The sequence below is a fragment of the Rhopalosiphum padi genome, chromosome 2, assembly GCF_020882245.1.
Source record: "Rhopalosiphum padi isolate XX-2018 chromosome 2, ASM2088224v1, whole genome shotgun sequence".
NCBI classification, from domain to species: Eukaryota; Metazoa; Arthropoda; class Insecta; order Hemiptera; family Aphididae; genus Rhopalosiphum; species Rhopalosiphum padi.
Window position 1 is genome coordinate 37,744,421 of NC_083598.1, and position 27,328 is coordinate 37,771,748.

At 27.0% G+C, this 27,328-nt stretch overlaps 3 protein-coding genes across 3 annotated transcripts; 1 reads left to right on the forward strand and 2 right to left on the reverse strand.

Annotated features, from left to right (window-relative positions):
• Positions 1-7,224: 7,224 nt before the first annotated feature.
• On the reverse strand, positions 7,225-12,882 carry LOC132919979 (glutamate dehydrogenase, mitochondrial). The gene is made up of 9 exons (XM_060981952.1): positions 12,702-12,882; positions 12,152-12,619; positions 10,435-10,635; positions 9,948-10,034; positions 9,534-9,721; positions 9,352-9,468; positions 9,129-9,290; positions 8,853-9,057; positions 7,225-8,785 (listed from the first exon to the last, which is right to left on the reverse strand). The coding sequence occupies exons 2-9, from the start codon at positions 12,531-12,533 to the stop codon at positions 8,514-8,516; spliced, it is 1,614 nt and encodes a 537-aa protein (XP_060837935.1). The 5' UTR covers positions 12,534-12,619; positions 12,702-12,882; the 3' UTR covers positions 7,225-8,513.
• A 133-nt stretch (positions 12,883-13,015) lies between these two features.
• LOC132919984 (uncharacterized) lies at positions 13,016-16,768 on the forward strand. Its single transcript, XM_060981956.1, has 3 exons — positions 13,016-13,340; positions 13,427-13,519; positions 16,325-16,768. The coding sequence occupies exons 1-3, from the start codon at positions 13,308-13,310 to the stop codon at positions 16,517-16,519; spliced, it is 321 nt and encodes a 106-aa protein (XP_060837939.1). The 5' UTR covers positions 13,016-13,307; the 3' UTR covers positions 16,520-16,768.
• Positions 16,769-23,498: 6,730 nt separating this feature from the next.
• On the reverse strand, positions 23,499-27,218 carry LOC132919980 (DDB1- and CUL4-associated factor 13). The gene is made up of 9 exons (XM_060981953.1): positions 27,080-27,218; positions 26,882-27,001; positions 25,696-26,078; positions 25,465-25,636; positions 25,240-25,387; positions 25,016-25,169; positions 24,801-24,947; positions 24,422-24,585; positions 23,499-23,669 (listed from the first exon to the last, which is right to left on the reverse strand). The coding sequence occupies exons 2-9, from the start codon at positions 26,949-26,951 to the stop codon at positions 23,582-23,584; spliced, it is 1,326 nt and encodes a 441-aa protein (XP_060837936.1). The 5' UTR covers positions 26,952-27,001; positions 27,080-27,218; the 3' UTR covers positions 23,499-23,581.
• Between the last annotated feature and the right edge of the window lie 110 nt (positions 27,219-27,328).

Below are 27,328 nucleotides of genomic sequence, written 5' to 3' on the forward strand. Positions count from 1 at the left end.
TTTAGTCCGCGTATTGCTCGATTTTCTTGTCTGCATTCGTCTGTTCTTGTTTGAAACCTTCGCGATCAGTTTCCATAGTGTCGGGTGATCGTGATCCAATTAAATGGTTAAAACCACGATTCCAACCTATGTAATATGTTTAAATTAATTACCTTCAACAAAATTATTAGTCTTTGGCAAATCTATCACGTTATAACAATTCTATAACATTTCCTTTGGAAATGTTGGACCTCAACGTCGTTTGCGCACAGTCTTTCCGAGCCAAGTATCTTCAAGTAGTCCAATAGTGATCGAAAAAGTTCTTCGTGTTCTATGTAATAATCAATTTCACATATAAAGTGCTCGAAACTTGCTATTACATTAGATACTGGTACATAAGCAAGTTCAGGTAATAGAACCATAATATCGGACAATACAGCTATAAAATTGATTGTGATTATTTGTATCTTTATAACTTATAAGTATAAAGTAATACTATTACTACACACAGCTAAATAATAAGAATAATAATTTTAAAATAATATACTCTTTAGCTGTTTTAACATTCGCTATTATGTCTTATAATTATTTTATGCTTAGCTATTTTGACATTCGTTTTTTTTGGATTCGCGGTTATGACGGTGACTCAACACAGACCCGTCGCACGGACCACCGGTATATATGTGATGGCAATGCAAATTAGTAATTACATACCAAAACGCGCGAATGGCGAATTGCTGAGCGGCTATACATTTAACGCGCCAAAACGATAAATGATTTTAAGTGTACCAATACACTCGTCACTCAATCAACACCGACTAATTTTTAGTTATATATATTATCATTTATTTTTTCAATACTTATAAAACTTTTAAACGATTATAATCTTCTAACAAAAAAGAACATTATATTATAATAGCTATAAGACCTAACATTATTTTTCAAAAGACTTAACTAAAAATATCCGTTCACCTATACATTATTATGTTCTCGACATCTCGACTAACGGTATACTAAACCGAGTGTCAACTGTCAAGTTAAATCAGCTGCAGATAATAGGTTAAAATACATCGATTAGACATTATATAATATATTATTATCATTAATGTGTTGCTCTACGCCACGAACTAAGATATCTTAGTCCGTGCTCTACGCACATAAATGTAGTTAAATTGTCTGTACAATGCGCCGGACAAGCCGAGTAATGCGATACACTGTCATAATGTATATTATTATTATATTTTTATTATTTATTTTGATCATTTTAGCTTTAAAAATAGGCATTATTAATTATAGATATTAGTTATTATTGACAATATCAATTATTTTGTTGCTTCTTTTTATATATTTAAGATAAAAATCTAATTTTTATACATAATTCGTTTCACGTTAATCTGATTCGAAATAAACAAATTTATTTTTGCTTTTTTTAATATAAATGCTTTTTTTGCTTTTTTATTGCTTTCTTCAGTTATTCTAGCTGTGTAATTTTTATTTGTTTGTTTCGCTATAGTAATTAAAAAAATGTTCATATAATTTATAAGAAATGTCAAAACCCGTAATAATGACCGTGACCGTACCATTAGTGCAAAACGTCATTAAATGTAATGATTGAAATGTATAGATTATCGATCTACAGATAGCTTATGGGTCGATAGCTTATCGACTATTGCATATAGTTTGTAGAACCTACGCTCAGTACATGGTAGTAAATTCTTTTTTTAATTTAAATTAATTTTTCAATTTTTTTTTATTCAGTTTTATAAAATTATAACCTAATTCGTGTTAATTTTTAGTCGTGCTTTTTTTTTGCTTTTTTTAAAAATAAATATGCTTCATTTTTGCTTTTTTTGTTATTTATTATGCTTTAAAATCCGAGCCCTAATTATGAGTAAACAAAAAAAATAAACATTAATTAAATAATAAGCTGAAACAGTAAATAATAATAATGTTATCAGAACGAAAATACGGAAAATAATACTGAGGACTACAATTTTTAATGATTAAACGCCTTCATTTTTTTCCATAGGCCGTGCGAGTGGTCAATGTGCCTGGAAAGTGGGAAGTCTCCTATAACTAAAAAAAAATATATCATTAATATCGATTGCAATTTAAATTCATGGCTATACACTTAGTATATTTCGATATAAATTATAATATATAAAGTACATTACACACTAATACACTATAATATGTATATTTATATTTAAGTTAAAGACGCAAATGTTTGTATAATAATCGAAGTATAAAATAAACCATGGTATCCTGATTTTAATAGTAAACAATAATAATAAAAATAAAATAATAATATAAAATAACTGCTGTGATTTAATATCAAAAATATTAATACAAAATATACCAAAAAATTAAAAAAAAAAGAGAGACCTCAAAAATAAAAAAAATTCAAAACTGCAACATTATTAGTTTCAAAATTAAATTCATTATTTTCTAATTATAACTACTATATTGAAATATTATTATACAAAATGTATATGAAAATGAAATGTTTTATGATATTTTAATTGTTTTAAGACAGTATCATCAGTTTGATAACTTATAATGATATAAAATATAGTATATTTTTTTACATCGTACCTGTCTTCCACCGTGTATGAACTTATATATACGTACCTTTTTTCACCATGTAAAAACTTACATATCAATCATGTAGGAATTAACGTATGTAATTGTTTACCTATTACTCTCGTGTAAGAACTTACGATTCCCTGCTAATGTAAAAAATGTTAAAATGTTAAAAAAAATGCATCTTATACGCCAATGCTATATAATAATAAAATTAATAAGTAATACGTTATGTCGTAATATATAGGTTATATAAACAAATAAATATCGAATGATACATTTAATGATAAGGTGTTAATTGGTTTACATCTATAATTTTAATTTTATCTTAGTACGGCGTTTGCCCATTTCCGGCTTACTAGTGTTGAATTTAAATGCGTCAGCAGGTTAATGTCTTAGCGTCTAAAAAAATTAATGAAGCTGCTGCAGGTAATAAATAATTATTAATCACATTTTATTATAAGTTCAAAAATGAGTTAAAACTTGTTGGGTACCTAAACTTAAATAAATATTATAGGTTACGGATTTTTCGTTTAAAATCGAGTGCAATTGTTTGTAAGTCTTGTGTCTGTAATTGTGTAGAATGTGGAACAAAACATTTACTAATTATTGATTTTGAGTTCAAAACCGGGTAAAAAATATGGTGGCTTATAGGTTTTGCGTCACAAACCTGGATAAAATTGTGTATGAGTATCTCATCAGAAACTGGGTAAAATTTGCGAGTATTGTGGGTAAAGAGGCGCTATCGCTGTGTAAGTGGGTTTCAGACATGGAATATAAGGTAACATTTTTTGTGAGTTAGGTACCCGTTTTTACTCCCCTAATTAAAAAATATGACGGAATTAGAATATAGATAATTTCTATGTTCTACGAATTATATGTTTTGATATAATATAATAGTAACCATTTTAAATCATTAATAACCAAAAATGTTCGATTATAAGTTAGCATATAGTTTAGGTAGTTAACATAATATTTAGGTATATGTTACAATTGTTGTATTTAAATCAGTTAATGTTGATTGAGTGATGAGTTTATATAAATTGGTACACTCAAGTCAAAATCATGTATCGTTTTGGTGCGTGTAAAATTCATAGTTGCCCGACGATGCACCATTCGTTTTGGTGTTCGCTTTGCTTTTCCATCACCAATATACCGATCGTTTGTGCGTTAGCCGAGTTTTTTTATCGGTGACACATCAGTTTCGTTGTCAATACGGCCCTTATATGCACTTTTTTCGGACGACGCCTCACGCCTAAATCACGCGTCCTCACAGTGCAAACGCGGTCAAGTCATCTTGTAATTGTGCCGTATTAGTGTATTAGATACGTCCACTGTGCATATTATTATTAGTATGGACTATGGATGTGCTTCGTTATAACCGTGACGTAATATTATATAAATATAGTATTATTGTCAATCAGTAGCCTAACCGATGTATATATAATATGTTTGTGACTCGTCTTGGTTATCGGTAGAGGCCATCGGGCATCGACATTCGACGGTTTTGTTTTTATCGATTGCGACCTATATGACCTTTAATTCGTTTTTATGCTACCGAGCGTGGGCGGATGTGGTCGTTGTAAGCCGTGGTGTTCACGATGCACGAGAGAGATGTGTGAGCCGTCTCGTGCCGACAGTGGACTTTATAAAATCACCACGTGTGTAGTCCGATATTAGTCCACACTGCTACCGCTTGTATGTTGTCGAAACCCATTCGAATAGGCGTGAAATAAGTGTGCCGTTACACGGATATCGTCGTATTTGCATAACCGCGTGTGTTATGATTTAACGGTTACTCCGTGTAAGGTGCAGACGGTGTAGTTGTTTACGCAATGTAAAACACATCATGTGTTGATACGTCTTGATGAACATAAATACACAATGTCGTTATACGCATTCGATCTCCATATATACAATTTCCTTTAGTGTTGTTCTCACAAGGAATGCGGGTTGAGGGGTTCATATCCGTCCCAATTTGGACTAATTTTTAGTTCACAATCCTCCCTATCTGCCTGCAAGCCTACAATTCTACGAAAAGTAAAAAATTATTTTATATTAGAGGGTATTAACTTTCCGCGTCCACATCTCCGTGTACTATTGATTTTTTTGGGGAACGGAGTGCTTTGCGAATTTTAAATCTATGCTTACTACATAGTACATGTTCACAGATAAAATTATAAAGACATTTAACTTTTAATGGCTCGGACAGATTTGATATAGGTATTTTATTAGTCTGTAACTGAACAAAGTGTTGATTATCATAATTAACTTATTTATTTTTCAAAAACAATCAACAATACATCGTTGAGTAGAATTAATGTAATGTGAATAAATGCTAAAATGACTACATGTATACGTATATTATTAGTAGGGAACAGATTTAAATGCTTTAAAAATGCATTAAAAAATACAATTTAATGCACTCATAACAGAATTTTTTTTTAATGCACTAAAAAAATGCTCTTAAAATTAACTTTAACATTGAAAAAATTTGTTTAATTATATACATTTTCATTTTTAGGTATTAATTATTCATAGAACTTTCCTATTTTTCTTTTTATTCTGAAAATTATTTTCAATACAGATACATTTGTTATACTTTTAGTTTTTACCTTGTGTTTCATAATAGCACTGTATAATCAGATGCTGCTTAATTCTATCGAATTTTATCAATTCCTATTTATAAAAAAGATTTAAGATTATAAAAACTGCACGTAAAATGACAAAAAATGCTCTAAAAAGCAAAAAAGTCATACGAGATTTTTTCAAAAAATTGGTTTTTTGTGGATTTAGGTGTTAAATAATTAGATTTTCGTGATTTTATTGATATAAAAAGAAGGTCCATTGGAACATTGTCAAAAAAATTAAAAACAACGCGAGCATACAAGTTAACTCTTTTTATACGGGTCGCACAAAAAATAGTCACCTGGGATGTTGGATGCTTATATGAGTTATAACTATGTGACCGAGATCCGCGTGTACTCTAGATTTGTTTTCATATTATGTAGAATTGTTCTATCTTTATTAATATGTAGGTTAAGACGGTTAAGTGATTTGCCATCACCTTCCAGAACATGGTCATTAGTTACGGTATAAGTTTGTTCAACTATTATTCCCACTTATTAAAATTTGATGTGACAAACATAACCCATCTTTAATATTTAAATACAATAAAATATCATTAAAAATTACATTATTTGCTTTCAAAGACTTATACGTACAAGCAATGTCAATGGACAATTAATCGGCTGATTCGGCTGCTTAAAATCACATTGAGTTTTGTTATCAATCAACAGTTTATATTTTAATAAAATGCCTGTATTATTTCTCAAGAGTAAAATTGAAAATAAATACTTATAAATAGTTAAGTAAATATTAATTTCTGATCAAAAGTGAATTATAAATTACCTGGTATATAGTTAACTAAGATGTATTTTTTAGGCAAACTAAGTGGTAGAATGGAGCATGGAGAACTTTATTTGCAAGTTCCTATATCAAAAAATAGGTAGTAAATTTTACTATAATTTATTGTTACTCGTCAAAATGAATCGCAATCCATATCTACCACCATTTTTCCCTGCATTTAAAAAATCATGTGTTCAAGTCCGGTGCAATTGATGAATTGGCTCCCAAATACAGGTACTCAATATTTTACCCTTATTATATATTATCCTTAAATAGGCTTCCTACCTATTTTTTTCAAAAATATATTGGTTACCAAATTTATTGTTATTAATAATTTAAAGTTAAACGTATCTCATAATATAAATCTCACCATAAAAAATAAAAGCTAAACAATAATTCAAAAATTAATACATTATATTTAAAATAAAATTATAGCTGAACGCGTCGTTATAAAAATACTTATATGTATTATGTGTATATAAATAAAAATTATTAAGATAAAAAATAAAAATAGTATATACATATTAAACTATTTGTCGTGACTTATGCTTATTGGCTTAAGGCTAATATTTTTATGTATCTACCTATTGAAACTTTGAATTTATTTATAGGTTTGAAAATTATTGATGATTCGTTGATACTTAGTACTGGTCTGGTTTAACCTAATGTCCGGATAAGTAAGACTTTATTCGTTTATTCGCTGTTATATAGTATAATATATTAATATCCAATACACAACTATATTTGGTCCTTGACCTAAATGTATAATACCGAACATTATTCATCATTTTCTTGAGAGATGACACACATTCAGGTATTTTGTTTACACAAGTTCAGATAATAAACACACATAATATATTTTAAATTGTAATTACTAATTAGACCATATTTTTTCCATCTGGTATCATAAGTCATAACTATGGCAGAAACCACTACAATAGTATTATTACTTCTACCAATATTATAATTAGTCCAATCAAAAAAATTAGTTTATACTGTTAATAGAATACACTTGTGTAGTACACTAATACTATATACATTTTGGAGTAAATTATATAAATTTACAAAATATAATTTTTCTTAAGAAGATGGTTGGTCCAAAGAAGTGTTCGTTTTATTTTTAAAACCATATTTTCAAATCAGAAGCTTAGAAAACAATTTCATTGACTAGTATGAATAATTTGACCATAAGTAAAGCATACAATTCGACTATAAAGGTAGGTAATACTTAAAATTTATAAAATGGAACCAAAAATTGTAATACTTGTTTTATTCTCCTGTTAAAATTTTATCCACAGTAATTACTTCTACAGATTTTCAACTTTGAATTTCTTGATTTGTTATTTAATAGCACACATAAGTAATAAGTACATCTAAATAATTCAACAAAACTAACAATTCAACTAAAGCAATTAGTTACTTATATATCATTGACAATAATAACAAAAATTAATAAATATAATTTAAACTTTCAGATTAAAAATATTGTATGATTAAGATCATACTTTAAAATAAAAATACGTACAATATTAACAACATGAATGTATTGTCAGTTTTCATATTAAGTGATGATTATAAATATATTAATTTTAATACAATTTCTAACAAATAGTTAATACTCTTAGTTTTTAAAATTATTAACTTAAAACGCGAAAAAAATTCCAAAACAATATAAACAATTTGTATGCTTATTATTTCTTTACAATTTCATAAAATATGAGATGACTGCTGATTTACACTATTTTAAATTTAATATATGAGTAAACTAAAATTTATGGTTTAAATATTCCTTATAAAATAGAAAAAAACATAAATTTACTCACATTTTCAATTATATGATTATGATAATAAAATTATTGTGATATATTATGAGCATGGATTAGTAATTTGTACTTGTATATTTATTTAAATTAATTTCTGTAAGTTAGATTTTACATTTACCAGAAGAATATAAAATAAAATATTCAAAACTTTATAATACAATACTGAATAAACACGTATACTTTATTTTCTTAAAAGTAAAAATGATTTGGAATTTTTTAACTTCAAATAAGTCAATATAGTTAAATAATGTTTTCATTATTTTTATATAAAGAAAACAATTAGCCAAATTCATAAAATGATAATTTCATTAGGTTTAATTCTATAAAACAACAAAATCAAAAATACTGATACTATAAAATCATTTATGATATTTAATCATTTAATGTACAAATTCAATGTTGTGAAATATATGGAATTTTATATTCAATGGGTCTCAAATGAGTACTTATGTAAATTATATCTTATAAAATAACATACATTGATTTTGTACTATAAAGGAACTTTTTAAAAGTATGTCTTGATTAAAAGATGAATTTTGTTAACAAGGAAAAAGTTATTCATTCCTTTTTATTAGTTTAATTAATGACTGATCGTATATCAACTTGGTAATAATAATTAATAATTAAAAGTTTAATGTAATTAAAAAATATGAATTTGGCTAGTTTGTCAACACCTAAATTCCTTAGTAAGCTTCCACCAAAACAGTAGAAACAAAAGAATTAGAAAGTTTGTCCAGCTTCTTTATAGGTAGTGAAAATTTTCTCTATCGAGTTGATATAAGCAGCAGTACGAAGATCAAGACCCAAGTTATATTTCATAGCAGTTTTCATAATAGCTCGAGCTGAACGTTCCATTGTATAATCTAATCCAGAATGCACTATATCTTTTTCAGATGCTCCAGATATACGTTTTTGGAAGGATTCAGAAGGTGTAACAGGAATTCTTCCTCCCACACGGCCAAAACGACGTTCCAATGATTCTTGCACGGATTCTACAAAAAGTTAATTTAAGTATACCATTACAAGATATTTTTACTATAATAATATAATATATTTTACCTAATAAATGGTAATTTGATTCACGTTCATATTTGAACGTTAAACGACCATAAGAAACATGATTCAAATTCTTTAACCATTCAAAGAATGATACAGTTACACCACCAGCATTTATATATAAATCTGGTACAATCAAAATATTTCTTTCTATTAGAATTTTATCAGCAGCAGGAGTTGTAGGACCATTAGCAGCTTCACCAATAATCTAAAAATAATGTTTTTATAATATTAATACCAAACGTTTGTAATATTTAACTACTTTTAATATTTATTTACTTTTGCTTGGATCTTATGAGCATTAGCTGATGTTATGACTTTTTCGGTGGCAGCTGGTACTAATATATCACAAGGTTCATACATCAGGTTTTCACCTGTATATGGCTGAGCGCCTGGGAATCCTAAAATAGTACCATTGTCAATTCTCCAATCTTCCAATGCCTGGAATAATGAATAAATGTTAAATGTATACATTTAATTTTTCTTAACACAAGGTTATTACTTTAGGATCAATTCCATCTGGGTTATAAATAGAACCATCATGTTCAATCACACCGATGCATGTAGCACCTGCTCTGTGTAAGTAACGCATTGAATGTAATCCAACATTACCGAAACCCTTGAATAATAAAATTTTAATTAAAAAGTATATAATTAGAGACAAGAATAAAAATGTAAGCTAACTTGAACAATAAAAGTTTTTCCACCCCATCCGGGTGTTGTACCAATTAAGCTCATATAATTGGCCTCCATAATGAAATTTTCTAATCCGTGAAAAACACCTCTACCAGTAGCTGATACACGACCATGAATTCCACCTTGATTAATTGGCTTACCAGTAACACAAGCATGAGCGTTAATGTCTAAATGCCCTATTAAAAAAAAAAAGATAAAATCAGTACATAATATTTACATTAATGTAATAATTAATAGATGGTTTGATTTTCTATTTTAGTAAAGGTTATCATAAATTTTAATTCAAGAAATATAATAAAAAAAGTTGAACTCATTATAAACATTAAAATGTGAATTGATAATATGATTAAAAAAAAAAAAAAACAAGAATATGTATTGTTATATAATTATAAATATTATAACCTATAGTTTTAGCATATGTATCAGCTATCCATGACATTTCACGTTCACCAGTTCCCATATCTGGTGCAGGTACATCTACACCGGGTCCTAAAAATGAAAAAATCATTGTAAAAACAATGTTAGATTCATAAATAATATATTTTTATTTCTTATAAATATAATAAAATTGTATTTAATTAATGTATAATAATTTATGTAAACACAATTTACAATATACATAAATAAATCGTAATAAAATAAAATAAATGATCTACTAAAACACTTAATTTACTATTAATTTATTTCCTATTAAAACCCTACATTTTTCAATGACCCTATTATCATCATCAATTGAGTTTAATCCTATTATTTATGCTATGGCGTTTCCGACAATGTTTCTCACGATGTAGTTTGACATAATTTCATTTAAGGTCATGATGAATAAAACTTTGTTTTGAATTACAAATTTGTTTGATCACTTAAAATTAAAATATGTTTACATACTAACCAATAAATCCTTTTTTAGCCAATTCCAATGTGAACCGCCTAGTAATTTGCTCCAATTCATTTTCTGAATACAATTTTGGATTTATTTTAATTCCTGCTTTTGCACCTCCAAATGGTACATCAACACATGCACACTTAAAAGTCATCAAAGCAGCTAAAGCTTTAACTTCATCACGACAAACATCCAAAGAAAAACGAATACCTATAATACAATTATAGTTAATTATTAGTGCACATAATTCTTTGAAGAAGTTTTTTTAATATTTTTATTAATGAATATACCAATTTATTATTTTTTTTAAATTAATAATATCAACAAATTAAATATTATCCTACAGTGTATGGTTATTTATAATTAATAATTGTTGTTCAGGATTTATTATCATTGCATTATGTTATCATCCATTTTAAACAAAATTAACTTTTAAAGAGGTTTATAAATTATAATTTTAAAATCTTTATTATTGTTTCTACTTTATGTTGTTAGATTTAATTTTACTGTAGATTATCATATCATAAAAAAAATTAAAGATATCTCATACTCAAATATGACAACCTTTAAGAGGATTATAAATCAAAATAGATACATAATATAAAATTATTAACTTTTAAGTTTAAACTGTGCAAAATGGAACAAATAGATTATTTTAAGTACCTTTCTAATCTAATATATTACTAATTAATATTAATACTTTGTACTGTTTTGAATTTGGATAATACACCATATTAAAATCTTAAAATATTCAATTTCATATATTTTTTTAAAAATTAGTTTAATAAATGTATTAAATATTGTACCTAATATTTTTGATAATTTGAAATTTAATATATTTTTCATATTATTAAATTATAACTTTTTTTCATTAAATATACCCACCAAAACTGGAAACATATAATTTATCAAAAAATGAGAAAAATTAGATTTTACTTTTTAAAATAGTTATTTAAAAAGGTATCACACATTATTTAACATAAGTGACTATATGGTAGAATTAATCAAGTATGCAATGGTTTTGATGACTCATTCTTAGCTTTATAATTATCCATTAAAAAAAAATACTACAACTACATTATTATGGTCACTAAAGACATTGCCATTTGCATACTTAATTTTTAACATTTATTAAGTGGTTTTAATTTTTGAATTTAAATAGTATATTAGTGTATAAGTATTTAAAAATAATACACTAGCAATAATTATATCATCTATTAATTTAAGAACCAATTTCAGATATTTTATGGTAATAATATTTTTAATACTTATTGTATGTGCTTGTATATAAGTAAAATATTAAAACAAGAAGCAATCACTATTTAAGTATATGGTATGTCTTAATTAAGCACATATTTTGTTTTTATGTTTTTAACAATAGGTCATTTAATTTATGTTTAAACTTATTTTAATGAGGATTTATAATTAACTAAACCACATTAAAATAAACATATTAACTATTACAAGTAACCACAATAATAATTAATAAATATTATAATAAATAATTATTATTTATAAAAAAATAAAACAGTTACCTATTTTTGTTTTACTATTTATAAATTTAATTAAATAATATTAACTTTTTATATTAATGGCATCTAAATATACATTATTTAATGCCTAAATACACCCATACATTTTCTATTTTCTAAAATATTAGGTGAGTATATCATATGCAATTAAAATAATAAACATATTTAACTTTATATTTCAGTCCATTACTAACCTCCTTTACATGGTGTTCTATGTGTACTGTGTTGTGCACGGTAACCAGTAATCATCTCATAGTCACCACTGTCCCTACGAACCGGGAAAGATGTTTCCAGTATGTGATCACACGGCTGCATGCCCAACAATATTCCCTTAACTTTTTTCCTCTTGTCTTCCACAGACATTTTGGCTTTGATGTCCTCAACAAGCTTGTCCTCAGCCACCTGACACGCACGATGGAAGAAATATTCTACCATGTCAAAGAACCGTGGGTTCTCGGCCGTAGGCACATCCTTGAGGTGATCAGGCATTTCATGGAGTCCACGGGCAGATGATATGGACGTCGTCCTCAGGACGCTCTCCGACACATTACGTCCTAAGCGGCTTAGGTTGTACATGGCGACAAGGGTGATTATGGGTTGGAGAAAACGATGAAATAAATAAAATAAAAAAATGGAAATTGATCAGAATCCGGGTGGCACACCTAAAATTAAAATTAAATAATAAAATACAATCTAAAATAACAGGCAATCAGAGAGGAACGGGAGGACTCGAGTAGTACATACTTGGCAGCTGCTGGTGTACAACTAACGACGACGGACGAATCAATAAACCGGCGCCCGGTGGATATTTTATAACAGTGAATCGGGGTATCGGACGGTTCCTCCTCGACAACGAAGACGACAGGTCGGCAATATTGTTAGGCTGTATACGGAGATTGGATCGCGCTATTCGATCTGGCAATATTGCAAAAAATAATAATGAATACGGTCGAAACGGGAGGGGGCCGAGATTATTTTGTGGGGAATCGGATACGAAATCGCGCGCGTGCGTATCGTCTGCGAGCCGATGAAGTTATAGTTTTGCGTAATCGCGGACATGTAACCGCGGTCGTCTGTGTCACGGACGAGATACCGGATGATACGAAGTAGACTGAAATCACAGAACATAATAATAATATAGGACTTTTCAACTTTTGGCGGGAACGATATCGTCTTATCACCGAGACAGCGAAAATATGAAAGCACAAAATAGATTAAATCCATTCTGTTGATGAAACTATGAAAGTACACAAGTACAGACCACAACGATTATGACTAATGACAAAAACGAAGAAAACTGAAAAAAATTGTTTTTAATTATTTCCTATTTGATGTATTTTATTGAACACCATGGACGAAGCCGTACAGCACTTGGAACAAGTTGTAAGTATCTACTGAGTTAATGTACTTCCTATATTGTTTCAACAATATCTATTGTTTTTTTATTTGAGACATTGCTCGTTTTGTAGGTGACTAATATTGAAAAAAGAATAGATACATTAAGTTGGAAAATAAAGAAATTTGAACGGGTACTATTTTCAGAAAATGAAACATCCCATTCGGTAGGTACAATATTATTAACTATTACATATTTTGTTTTAATTTAGCATTCATAAAGTTTTGTTATTCAAATTGAAATGATTTGTTTGTGTTCATTAAATTTTGTCTTATTATTACTATTACAGTTAAATTAATACTATAATATTATTTGAAGGGTACAGGTTAAAAACAGTAGTAACTAGTAATCCATTAATATTTTATAGTTAGAGTATTAACTGTTTACCCCAACACCACATAGATTAAAATCTATAATCTAGCAATGTATCTAATCTTTTCATTTTATAATAGCAGATTGAAAGATTTTTTTCACTCAATGGATTTCAACTATCAGTATTTTAGATTACTTCTAATCTGCTATCATGTAAAATCATAAAATAAAAATCAATAAAAATGGGCTATTACCATTTTTCCAATGTACTCTTAATTTTAATTTAATGACAATATCACAAGGCTGCCCTTCCAATTATGGAAGCGGACTATAATTTCAATTACATTTAGCTGGTGGGCCATCTTATAAACAAGACTTACTTATACTTTTGATTCATCTGTAATTCTATATTCTATACATATATACTTAAATAAATAGGTATTTAAATCAAACAACATTTTAAATTGCACGTGTTTTAATTATAATTATTTTATTTTTTTTTATTAAATAAAAATAATAAAAAAAAAAATCAGTGAGACCTATGAAGGGACGACTTATTAGCTAATAATTTTTCAATATCTGGTTATAAATCTGATGTTGATAATAACATCAAATTCGAAATATGAGGCGCAGTTAACTAACTGCAATATTTATTTTTTACATAGGTTAAAGTAGAAAAAGCTTTTTTGCAAATATATGTTGCTTGAAATATGCAAGGCAAGATAACACATTTCAGAGAAGTCTTCCTTTGGTACTAATTAAAAAGTTGTGTGACGACCCTAATACTCACTATAGATACACAAGCCTATACACAACAAAATTTAATGAAATAATAATAATAATTTAAAATGCAATAAAATGTTGACGGGTCAATTCAAATGCGTTGACGGACCTGGGTTTGGGCAGCCTTGCCATATCACATAGTATACTAATCGAAATATTAATTTAAGTTGTAAAACAATTAACAATAAAATAAGATTGTTTCTAAATAAATATTTAAAATAAATAATAAATTCAAGTTAAAAATTCTTAATTTAATATCTATAGTCTGTCCAGTGTGAGAACGAACCGATTCTGCGCAGCACCCCTGCGTCACCGTGCTATCAAAACTGGCTCGCTTATGGCTGGGTATCATTGGGGAATGCGCAGAAAAACTAATTTTGGTCGGTTTGCAGCATGTTCTCTCGCTGGACAAAGTATAGTTTTGGTTTTTTAATTAATCAGGAATAGTATGAACGTTCAGGTAAACATTTACTCATATGATAATAATTTAAATAATAATACAGCTTTAATTTTGTCAATGGGTGTAAAATAAATTGATAACTAACTAGAAGTTAGATTCTAAAGTTGTTTTTTATAATATTTTGTTTGAGTTGTTTACTTTTTTTTTATTAGCTTTTAATTGATAAGGCAGTAACAATGTCAAAGTGTTTAAAAGTACTTACTCTAATTCAGTGGTTCTTAACTGATGTTCTGTCAACATTTTAAAATCAGTAAGAAAAATATTAAAAAATTAAATAAAATAACAACACTTTTAATAAAAGTGTTTATAATTCAGTGGCGTAGCCAGGATTTTATTTCGGGGAGGGCTGATCAATTTTTGTAAAGTACAATTTAAGATTTTTGTAGCGATTATTTTCATAGACCATTAAAAATTAAAATATATTTTAAATTTTCTTGATATTTCAGGGGGGCTACAGTCCCCTCAGCCCTCCCACTGGCTACGCCGCTGTTATAATTACTAATGTATTTTACGGCTGTGTTCTGTGAAAACCTTATAAAATGTTAAGTGTTCCGTCATTCGAAAAAGTTTAAGAACCACTGCTCTAATTGCTTGCATTAATTTATCATGTAACTGATTTGCTAATATATAAGAATTTTTAATTTCATAACAACGTGAGAAATATTTTTTATGTAGGGACTAGGTACCTTATAAAAAATGTTGTTTATTGAATCAATAGTATTTTATTATTAATTTATTACTTTTAAACATTTAAAGTACTAAAACTAGCAGATATAATTATACCTATATCGAATATCATTTAATGGTATTTTTAATTATAAAACCATAAGACTTATAATAATTACTTAAATTGTAACCAAAGTAATTACAAATAAAATTTAATTTTTTTAAACATCTATAATTATCCCAATAACTATTCAAGGATTAAATTATAAATCTTCTTAAGTTATGTTCTAAATATTGTTAGTTTTTGTAATATAGTTAAATTAACAATAAATAATTTTTATTAAAAACTAGCATGCCATACATTTAATTAATTGTTCAGTTATTTTTCTTTACATTTGGACATACTTATTCGGTGACACAATATGAACCCCCTTGGAGGTTTATTATTATGATTTAATCTACTAACATAATATTATTGTAATTATAGTCTAAATGTTCAACTGAATAAATTTTTTTTTATATTTAGCAAATAACTATATAAAAATTATATTTTGACTGGGTCTCATAAAATATTCCTGAGCCCCAATTAATAAATAGGTAACTGTGGCCCACTGTTTATTATTACTGGTAAATTCAAAAATAATTCTTGAAACTAAAGTAATTAAATACTAAATAGATAACATTTAAACTCAAAATTAGGTCAAATTAACCTTAATGTATGATATTATTGTTATTATTTTTTTAATTTAGTGTAAAATGATGTCCATGATGGCCAATTTAGAAGAAACATGCCGTAAATATAATGAAGTATTATTATTGGTGACCGAACATAAAAATGAACAAAATGCATTTACTGATACATTACAATTACAAGTAAATTTAGTTAAAAGCAAAGTCGAAACTTTACGAGCAATTATGACAAAAGGAAGAACAATTGAGTTCTAACTTAATAAACTAATGATTGTTGTAATACAAATAAATAGATTTAAGCAAAGATAAGATAGATTTTTATATAATTATATATTTTTTTATACATTTTTATTTATTTTTAATTCACTTAAACAGTGTAAATAAATTAACAATTTTTAAAATTTGTACTAACATTAGTAATTACATTTCATTAGAGTAAAATTGGTAAATTGAATGTTTCAATACTTGCTAAGTTATTTTGAATAAATGAACAATAATATAATATTTTGTTTTTGTGTTATTGCCCTTGAATAAAATAATACCAATCACCCATCATCTGACATACCATATTATTAATGTTTTGCATTTAAGGAAGTCAATTAACCTTGATCCCACATAAATTGACCATACCTATATTTGAATTCTTTTTGTATGAGATAATTGTCTGTACAATGTACACTTATATTTTTATTACAATATTTCCATAAAAGGCACAAGACAAATCTGTTCACATAAGCCACTTCCCACTTGTATCTTGTAATAGATAAAAAAAAAACATTGCACAAAACAAACTCAAGACATTAATTTAAATATAATAACATATGAAGAGGGTTAATTACCTAAAATAGTAAATTGTTAAAGTATTCAAAATACGTAAATAATTTGAATAATCATAAATGTCTGTACCTGTAGCCCTGTAGGCTTTAAACAGTGAAACTATGGCATACTTTAGTAGTATTTATTTGCAGATTAGTATAATAATAATCTTCCTGTGGAAAACCGGTTTAAGGCGTGCCTATAATATTATGTGGACAATCAGTCACGCGTCGTGTTAAACTCGTACATTAACTTTAAGAGCTTAAAAAATTAAGACACTTAAACGTTGACGATAAGATTTTTCCAGGCTTGTTTGTTAACGAATTGAACACTAGAGCTCAAAACAAAATAATTTAATATCGTAATTTAGATATAGACAAAATATAAAGTAGGTAGGTACATATAGTACATATTAACATACTTATTATTTATCTACAATGATAAATTTATAAATATTGTTAACATTTGTAAGTTGAATTTTAAATAAAAATATCAATAGATAATGTAATTGCATGTATGTATTGGTCACACATTTGAACTTTCGAATTCCAATGATTTCCCCGTAGATAAACTTCCAACTCATTATAATATACTAATATACACATTATATTATTATAGGTATACCTAGTTTGTAATTTGTATATATGTTAGGTATGCACAATCAGCGGCGCTATGAATTTCTACTTAATCTATAGGTAGGTACTAGATTCTGTACAGAGCAACTTAATGTATAATACGAATGAATTTAATACAAAACACCTTTTAACTTTTTTTAAACTAAAATTAAAAAAATAAGTATAGGTAATGAAAAAATAACTTAAAATAAAAATAAAATAAAAAAATAATAAAATATTTTTTTTGTGCGATTTAAAAATATAATAACGCTTAATAATTTTTATTATTTTGTTAATATTCAAAACATATTAATTGTATAAATAATCCAAACATTCTAATTTTACTTAAATTATTATTTTCAATACGCAATGAAATTATTAAAATATTCGAATAAATTTATTGAAGATATTTATAAGCAATTATCTTAATATTTGTTTTGTCTTGAAATACCAATTTATAGGCTGGCTTAAGAGGACGTTATACCAGCATGTGTTGTCTCTGTGTTACTAATGTAGATCATAGCAAATTTTCGTCCAGCAGAACACGTTTTGTGATGTTAGCTTTAATATTGGAGTAAATTTACCTATTATCAAACTTAAAGGTAATAATATTATCTAGGGTATTTCATAGGCTTTTATTGATATCTTAATTTTTAAGTGAGTTATGGTTATGTAAAATATTAAAACTTTAAAATGCTCGTAACTCGCTTAAAAATTAAAATACCAATAAAAGCCTATGAGATGCCCTAGATAACATTATTAGGTACCTTTAAGTTTAACGATGTTTTACGATGTGTTAGGAACTTCGTATTAAAATGTAAAACCATTTATCTATGATGGTGTTAAAAATTGTCTTAGTAAAAATTACTTACTGGAAATTCTCTTGTGTGCATATAATCTGGAAGTATGTCCAATCTCCAGGCGCAAACGCAAGGGGGATGAAAAAATAAATTACCTGACCTACAAATGAATAGTATGATATTTATGTAAATTTTTTCAAACCCCTCCTCCCCGAAATTTGTTCCTGCGTTCGCGCCTGCCAATCTCATCTGCAACATGTGAAAGGTCATTTTCGTCAATGCGCTGCATTAAGATTTTGTTAAACATATCAGTATAGACTATAGTGCAAAGTAAATTTACTAATCTTTCGTCTAGTTTGCAAAAAAATCAAGATAATTATATTTAATATAGGTAATTTATTTTTAATTTGTAATTTTTTTTTAGTTTTCCTATATCTATAATCTATAATAATACTAAACCATATTATACATTTATATTTTATATTTATAAATATATTAATTATTAATACAATGAAAAAATTGTTGTTAATTGATTTCGTATTTTAATGGAAAGTATTCAGTATTGGTTATAAATTTATAATATATTGAGAAAAAAAAGATTGTTTATTGAAAATCAGATTTACTATAGCTACTGTGATTTTTTTGTATGTAGTAATTTATAATTTTATTTCAAATAAAATTAATTTATGTCTAGTATGTATAACCATACAGGGGGTGTGGGGGACGAAGCCACTCACGGGTGACTAGGGTAAAACATTTTAGCACGCTCTAATTTTATTTAAAACTGAATTTGCGCCAATGACGCTATAGCTATACTGTGTACACGGTCATGTTATACCTACCTACATATCAATAGATAATTTATATTGTGTTCTATTACTTCTATTATGCTAGGTACGACATTATAAAGTGTAAATAATAATAATAATAAATAATAATTACAGTATTGATATAATAAAATTGTTGACTGTTGTACTAAAGTGTGAAGTTTGAATAATCATAATTATTAATAATTAAAATAGGTCCTAGTTATATTGGTTAGGTAGATGATGCTTATAATACACATCAAACTTACAACTTACAAGCATATAACATCGTTATTATATGTGCTAACACCAAAAGGATTAATATTAATATATGATATAGGTACCCAAGTGAATGTGTCACAATAATTCAAATTCATGTACTATAATACTTAAATAGGTAGTTAAATATCTACATGTTTAAGTGCACTTAAATATTATAGGTACCTAGTTATCTATAATCTATATGTACTTAGTTGAGTCAGTTGAGGACTTAAACACTTGTTGCCTATACAATCGAAACTGCATTTTAACAAGCATATAATATGATACATACTATATATCAGACTATTGAGAGAAAAGAACAGTCACGCATATGCTTGTCTCGCACACACGTTCTCGATCACGTTAGTAATGTGTACTCAAACTGCAAGAATACCCCTATAGGTACTATGTTAAGTTGATAATTCTTAAGTGCATTAACTACAAGAGTATGTTTTATAATTTTATGTGACATATATATATTTATATATTATATAAAAATTAAAAATGATATAAACTAAATCAATACATTTTTAAAATACCTAGGTATATAATATCCTCATTTTAAACTTAATAGAAAAAGTAATAGTTATTACCTTTACTTAGGTACCTATCACCTCTTTTCTGCCGAGCTGAGTGTTACCGTTCCAAAGTATAAGACTTGAAACCCAGTTAAAAATTTGATTTGATTAACGTCCGTACTCCGTAGCCCAGTGACCGAAATTAAAAACGAAGGTTTATTTTATTATTTATTAATAGTGATATATCATATGAGCTAGTATTATAACCCTTATGTATAATATTATAATAATAAAAGTCATACAACTCTGTATTCAAAATAGTGCAGTATCATTAGTATTAATCTGGCTCATAATTGGGGTCCCTTGCACAGTAATTTTTAATTTTTATTCCCCCCTTCCATCAAAAAATTATTTATTTATTTTAAATTATTTGTTATAATGTTATCTACCTAATTATTATTAAAAACAATTATTATAATCAAAAATGTTTTAAACACATAAAATAGGTAGTTAATAGATAATAATATACCTTATTGTAAAAAAAATCCAACAAATTTACAAACATTAATAACATTAATTAAATAAATTAAAATATTAGTTTTTATAATTATTGGTGATAAAAGATTCTTACAAAGTCACAAAGGACAATAAAACATATTAATTTCATCTTTATTTTTAAAATAAATGATATTTTTATATTTTTTATATTTTTATATTAAAGCAAACATCACAATAAAAAGTACTTTGCTGAACGCAAATTTGTTATGATGTACGTTATTAGTAAGACAGAGACAACATCCCAGTAAACCTTTTTAGGTATATTATACGTTTATTATTTACGAACTAACGTATAACACACGTAGATGTTAAGTTAAGTTGATAAATAGTATAATTATGGTATAAATTTAGGTCAAAAGATAAAGATATTTAACGAATATTCAACGTTTAATATCCGTTAGTTGTACGTGTATAATCAACGCATATTTTACGTAAGTATGAAGTCGTTTTTGGGATATTTTACGTGTAACGTTAGTATATTGTATATTTGTATATATTTCAAGTATATAATAAATATTATTTGTATAAATATAATATGAACACTGTATTAACTATTAAAGTTGCCACATTGCCCAGATTTTTAATTTTTTTTTAGATAAACCGTTAAAACGTATTTTTATAACGAAAAATGTACGAATAAGTTTATACCTATTGTAGTATTGTCAACGTACGGATCAACCTATTTCAACGTTTATTATACCATTATTATACAAATAATAACTACGTACACCAAAGTTATTCTTATTATATACATAGATTATACGTGGTGTGTTTACTGGGATATGCCACGGGTATACGTCCTCTTAACATTTTTTAATGAATTAATTAACAAGTCTTTATTTTCTAATGAAAGAATATATTTGAATGGATTAATAATAACTGTAGACCTGTAGTGTAGGATCATATAGGTCATAGCGACTTATTTCTTTTATAAAACCTGTACGTTGTAGGTAGTAGGTACCTATCTTAAAATTTGATTAAGTGTTAAAATTATTTTTTAAAAAATCGGGAAAAGTATAGATATTATATTATACATTTATATACATATAGCTACTTATAGATTTCTACATTTTTTTTTCTACACATAATATTTTCATTTATTATTTATAATAATATATATATAATTTATAATGTTCATATTCATAAGTCAATGTACGTAATATTATAAAAAATTACCTAATTATTTTATTATTATTTTATTTTATTTTATTAGTAAATGTAATAACTCCCTACCTCCAACACAAGCTATTAGCTTACAGGAGGTAGGTAATCAAAACTGTACCTATTTGTTAAATTTGTTTAATTTGTAACCATTTATTTTGATTTCTAATAAAAAAAAAAAAAAAAAAAAAATAATAATGTATCTACTAATATACTAAGAATATATTCTAGTATTCATTATTAGTATCCATAATATATAATTGACAGACTATATTATTATGTTCGGCCTTTCTGATCATAATTTAAGACAATATTATGTATATGTATAATAGCCACATATATAGCCATAGGTACCTATACCGTAGACAATAAATATCAGATATATCATGTATTTAGAATTAGTCCAGTCATTTAACGATTTTTTGAGGAACTAAACCGGAAAGTTTTGAAATTTTGGTTATAGGCTCCTGATTAACCAAATAAAAGTCGCCATCTCTCCGAGGTCCGGAAGTGTCCGCCATCTTGGATTTCATGTGCGATTTTTCATTTTTTTAAAATTATCTTTGAAAATCCTATTTTTATCTCAAAAATACCTATTTACAAAAATGTAGCTGACGAAATTCTGAACAAATATGGCTTCATTATTTTTTTTGTAGCTTGAATAAGTTAGGAGCAAAATTTATCCATGTGTTATAATATTAGACATGGCGTGCATATTTGTTCAGAATTTTGTCAGCTACATTTTTGTATAAAAGTATTTTTGTGATAAAATTAGTATTTTCAAAGATAATTTAAAAAACTGAAAAATCGCACATAAAATTCAAGATGGCGAACACTTCCGGACCTCTGAGGGATGGCGACTATTTTTGGTTAATCAGGAGTCTATATCCAAAATTTTTGCAAAGTTTCAAAACTTTTCAATTTAATTCCTCAAAACACCAATTTTGGAGCTTAAATGACTGGACTAAATGTATAATATGAAATATATGTAGACAATTTAAATTGATGTTAGCCAAATTTCCAACATTTTAATTTACAAATTACATTTAGTGTTTATTTCAGATCTTCTATACCGGGGTGGGGGTACCCTACATTTTCAAAGAGGTATGGCTTAGAAGTATGTAAATAATTTAGGGAAGTAAAAATATCGTTTTAAGCTCAAATTATATTAGATAGATACCTAAAAAATCTAACTAGTCAATTGTATGACAAAAACATATAACAGACATTTACTATATATAGGTACATAACCTTATACATTATTATATTATTATTAATAATACTTCATTATTAGCTTAAGTTATATAACATTAAATTAACTAATTACCTCTTTCATTAAGTGGAATCCAGGTATGTTATTTGAGGGAGGGGCAGGGGCAGAAGTATGCAATATCTCAATCCTAGATTATAAAATACTATTGTGTCAGCTGCTGGATCCACATTACAGGCTGTAATTGTTGGCATTATTGGAAGGGGGAACGTGGCCCCTATCTGATTACAGCCTGGGGGGCTAGTGTCTGGGTGTTGCTGGTTAACCATTATTGGTGAAAAAATATGCTTATTTTTATAATATTTCCTCAAAATATTGTATACTGGAAATGAGAAATTATTGTAACAATATTAGTTGCTACTTAGTACTTAGAAGCATCCTCTAATAAATATATTTCTGTGAAATTATATAAATTATAAAAAAATGTTAATACGATTATGTTATTGAAGTTATAATTCGATGAAAATATTATGTACATTTGATAAAACCTTAAAATAAACAAGAATAATAAGTTTAAACAACTTCTGAAATAACATTTTTCTTTTTTTCGGAGACGTATGGAATACTATTTTTCTTTGAGTGTTTGCGGATATTTTCTTCCCTGAAAATATACATAAGAAAAATTAAAAATTGATAAACCAAATTAACTGGGTGATTCTTTTATCAAACAACATTCATTATTTCAAAATCTATTAATATTTTTAAAAATATTTTTTTTAACATAATTTCCATTTAAAAAATAAAAAATGACAGGGTATATGAAAAACGATTCTGAACTCAGATGATTTGTCAGTCTAGGATAATTAGTAGGATATATTATATTATTACCTATATTTAAATTGTAATATATCGTTATTTTATTCAATTTAATAAAAAATAAATTGCATGCACTCATAAATTTTTTTCTATAATAACGCCGGAGTTTTTTTTTTACTGTTATTTGAAGAAAAGTTATGGAGAACCTTGTGTTAGGTTTTTATTATTTTTATCATATTTACTGTAGAGGTTAAAATCCTTCTGATTACCATCTGTTGTGTACTTTAAAAACAGTAGTCTATGGGTCATATACCGCCTCCCCCCTGAAGATTATCAACACTCACAGGGGGAGGGGGGCGCTATCACCCACTTTGAGAATGACTATGGTATATCATTGAATTTATATTTAATATACCCATAATAGTAACCCACTCGACACCTAATGTACAGTAGAGCAGTGCCTACTTGCCTACCTTTATAATTTCATATTCTGAAGCAGAATATTCTTCAGAGTACTTTGATACATAATGACTAATGAATGTTGTTTAATAGATAAACCGCTATATATGTATATTTATATTTATAAAAACAACTTACTTTCTTTTAAGTTTTTTCTTAGATTCCAATTGTTGATTACGTTCATGATAGACATGTTTAGGTACTTGTCTATGTCTAGCAATCCTTTTTACTTGTGGATGAGCAGCAAACTTCTCTTTCAATGTAGCGTTATATTCTAAGGCTGTTCTTTCACGTGGTCTTAACTAAAATAATATTTTAGTAAATAACTATTTCATATACACACTAATTTTATTTAATAAATTTCAAAATAACAACATTTATATTTTTATGAAACGCTCTAATCTACCTACATAAAAAAAAAAGGATCATCAACTACTTAGAACTTAAGGTTTTCTTTTTAAAATATTTTTATTTGTATTTATCCATTTAAAATTATAATTAATAACTATATACTTACTGTTCCTAATTTTTCTGAAGCATTAGCTTTCCAAATTCTTATATTCATTTCATCAGATGCACTTAAAACAAATTTATTGTCTAATGACCAAATTACACTAGTCAAATGTTGCATACGTTTAGTATGATAGATTTCTCTTGAATGCCCCTAAATTTTAACACACTTTATAAAAATTGTTATTTTTTAATGGACAATAATTATAAAAAAATAAATACATGATGGCTTTCAAAAATTCTTATGGTTTTATCATAGCTTCCAGTAACAAATTCTAAACCAGTTGGTGCATAATCTATACAAGTAACAGCAGCAACATGATCTTTATGCACGTTTATTGGAGATTCTAATTTCCGTGTATCATAAGAATAACAACTAAATATATACATTAATTAATCAATAATAATTGGGTAAAATATGTACTTTATATAAAATTAGTAATTACTTATAGTCTTCGTTGGCAGCAGTAAACACATATGCTTCCATGGGATTCCATGCTATCTGATTAGTTTTGAGTTTCATTATTACTTTCCGCATTGGTTTTACTTCTCTAGTGTCATAAAGAATTATACTGCGGTCACTTGCACATGAAGCTATAAATGTTTATTATAAAATAATATTATTTACAATTTAATGTATTAAATTAAAATATAAAATACAAATATACTACCTAAGACATTTGTATCAATTGGATTAAAAGCTATATGATGTAAACTATCAACACCCCATTTTAGAGTTGATGTTGGTTGACTTCTAGTAACGTCCCATAATTGTACTACATCACCGCAAGTTGCAAATACTTTATCGTCTAACCATTGACAACTAATACCATATAAAACAGACTAAAATAAACAGTTTAAAAATGTGTCATAAATTAAATTTATTCTACATTTGTACATACTTGAGATATGAATGTATGAGATGGTGTGTCAAATTCTTCTGTATTCCAAACTTTAATAGTAGAATCATCTCCAACACTAAACAACCTTGTGCCATCGGGGTTAAAACATAATCCACGAACAAAACGGTCATGGCCATTGATACTATTAATACATTTTTTTTTTGTTAAATTCCAAAGTCGTACTTCACCATCATAAGAACCACTGGCTATTGTTGATAGAGATTTAGGATGTTTAGCCATGCAAAATATACCATCACGATGTCCATCCAAGTTACCAATAAACGGCTTAGCAAAAACTCGTTCCAATTTCACTGCGTTAAGAGCACGAACATATTCACGTGATGATTGAAAAGGATGAAGATTCGGATCATAATTCCGAGGCACTGAAAAATAATTAAAAATGGAGAATTAAATTCTTAGAATGGATTGCTTATGAGGCGTAAAAATTGCACATGATAAATAAACCAACTATAATTTTGCCAAGATAACATGAGCACAAGAAACAAAAGTTTAGAGGAAGTATTAAAGATGTATTATATTTGATTTTCATTATGATATATGAATAATTTATATAAAATAGACTGCAATATTTTTTCAAATAGTCAAGACAGAAAAACATGGTAGCTCAACCTCTATTTTGGTAATACAATTTATATAAAAATTTTAATGACATTTTAGTACATAAATATAAATAATTAAATGTATAATGCAATTTACTAATTACTATGGAATTCATTATTTAAGTAAATAAATAAAATAGCAATAAGTAATTGAAAAATGTTTAATCAAAATACATTTTAGGGGAACATAAATATCTGTAATTGCGATTTGGGTTAGGTTATGATAATTTAAGTCCACAATATTCATGAATTCATGATATTTAATAAAAAATCCCCAAAAATGTTATAAAAACATCATCAAATAATTGGGAAACCAAAATCATTATACTTTCATGTATAAAGGCCTGAACAAATTTATGTTAGTAAAAACAGTTTATTCTTAAAACTACTTAGAATAAAAAAATTAATAATTAAAACATACCTACTAGTTGTACTTAATATTAAATTGAAAAATTGGTTACTCCTACTAATCAAATTATTATTACAATCCTCATAACATAGAATTGTTTTTAAAAAAATAAATCTACAGGCCCAAAAGTCAACATCAAAATGTATGTTAAACTCACCTTTTTGGATATCCCGTTTCGTCTCTCGCAAATAATTATCTGGATTCCGACTCAATACCTTGACTTTCATGATCAAAAATTTAGTGGACACTCGGGTAGTAATGTAGTATACTATACTGTCTATAGTAACACGAGTATAACAGACAATTCAATGTTGAATGTTGAATCACAGAGCCACAGAGATGAATTATTTTATACCTGTGGTTGAATCGTTGAATGTTGATTTCTTGCGATAAATGATAGTGCGATGTATTTTTGCCGCATGGTGATGATGGTGGAGGGGTCATTCACGTGCGAGTACATGATGACCAATACACGTTCGCTGATGAAAATTATTTATATGGAATATTTGATTTTTCAACTATGAAACATACTGTTTATCCGGCCGCGTTATCTAATATGAAAACATTTGATATTAACATCCGAGAAGATTCGTCATAATATTTA

What these genes read in the sequence shown, in the direction of transcription:
- LOC132919984 (XM_060981956.1), top strand. Translation starts at nt 13,308, where the DNA reads ATGGACGAAGCCGTACAGCACTTGGAACAAGTT. An exon ending in TACAGCACTTGGAACAAGTT is followed by an intron (nt 13,341 to 13,426) that starts GTAAGTATCTAC and finishes CTCGTTTTGTAG; the next exon opens with GTGACTAATATTGAAAAAAG. An exon ending in AAAATGAAACATCCCATTCG is followed by an intron (nt 13,520 to 16,324) that starts GTAGGTACAATA and finishes TTTTTAATTTAG; the next exon opens with TGTAAAATGATGTCCATGAT.
- LOC132919979 (XM_060981952.1), bottom strand. Translation starts at nt 12,533, where the DNA reads ATGTACAACCTAAGCCGCTTAGGACGTAATGTGTCGGAGAGCGTCCTG. An exon ending in TACATATGCTAAAACTATAG is followed by an intron (nt 9,722 to 9,947) that starts GTTATAATATTT and finishes TTTTTTTAATAG; the next exon opens with GGCATTTAGACATTAACGCT. An exon ending in GAAAAACTTTTATTGTTCAA is followed by an intron (nt 9,469 to 9,533) that starts GTTAGCTTACAT and finishes TTATTATTCAAG; the next exon opens with GGTTTCGGTAATGTTGGATT.
- LOC132919980 (XM_060981953.1), bottom strand. Translation starts at nt 26,951, where the DNA reads ATGAAAGTCAAGGTATTGAGTCGGAATCCAGATAATTATTTGCGAGAG. An exon ending in AATTGATACAAATGTCTTAG is followed by an intron (nt 25,388 to 25,464) that starts GTAGTATATTTG and finishes AAACATTTATAG; the next exon opens with CTTCATGTGCAAGTGACCGC. An exon ending in GAATTTTTGAAAGCCATCAT is followed by an intron (nt 24,948 to 25,015) that starts GTATTTATTTTT and finishes GTTAAAATTTAG; the next exon opens with GGGCATTCAAGAGAAATCTA.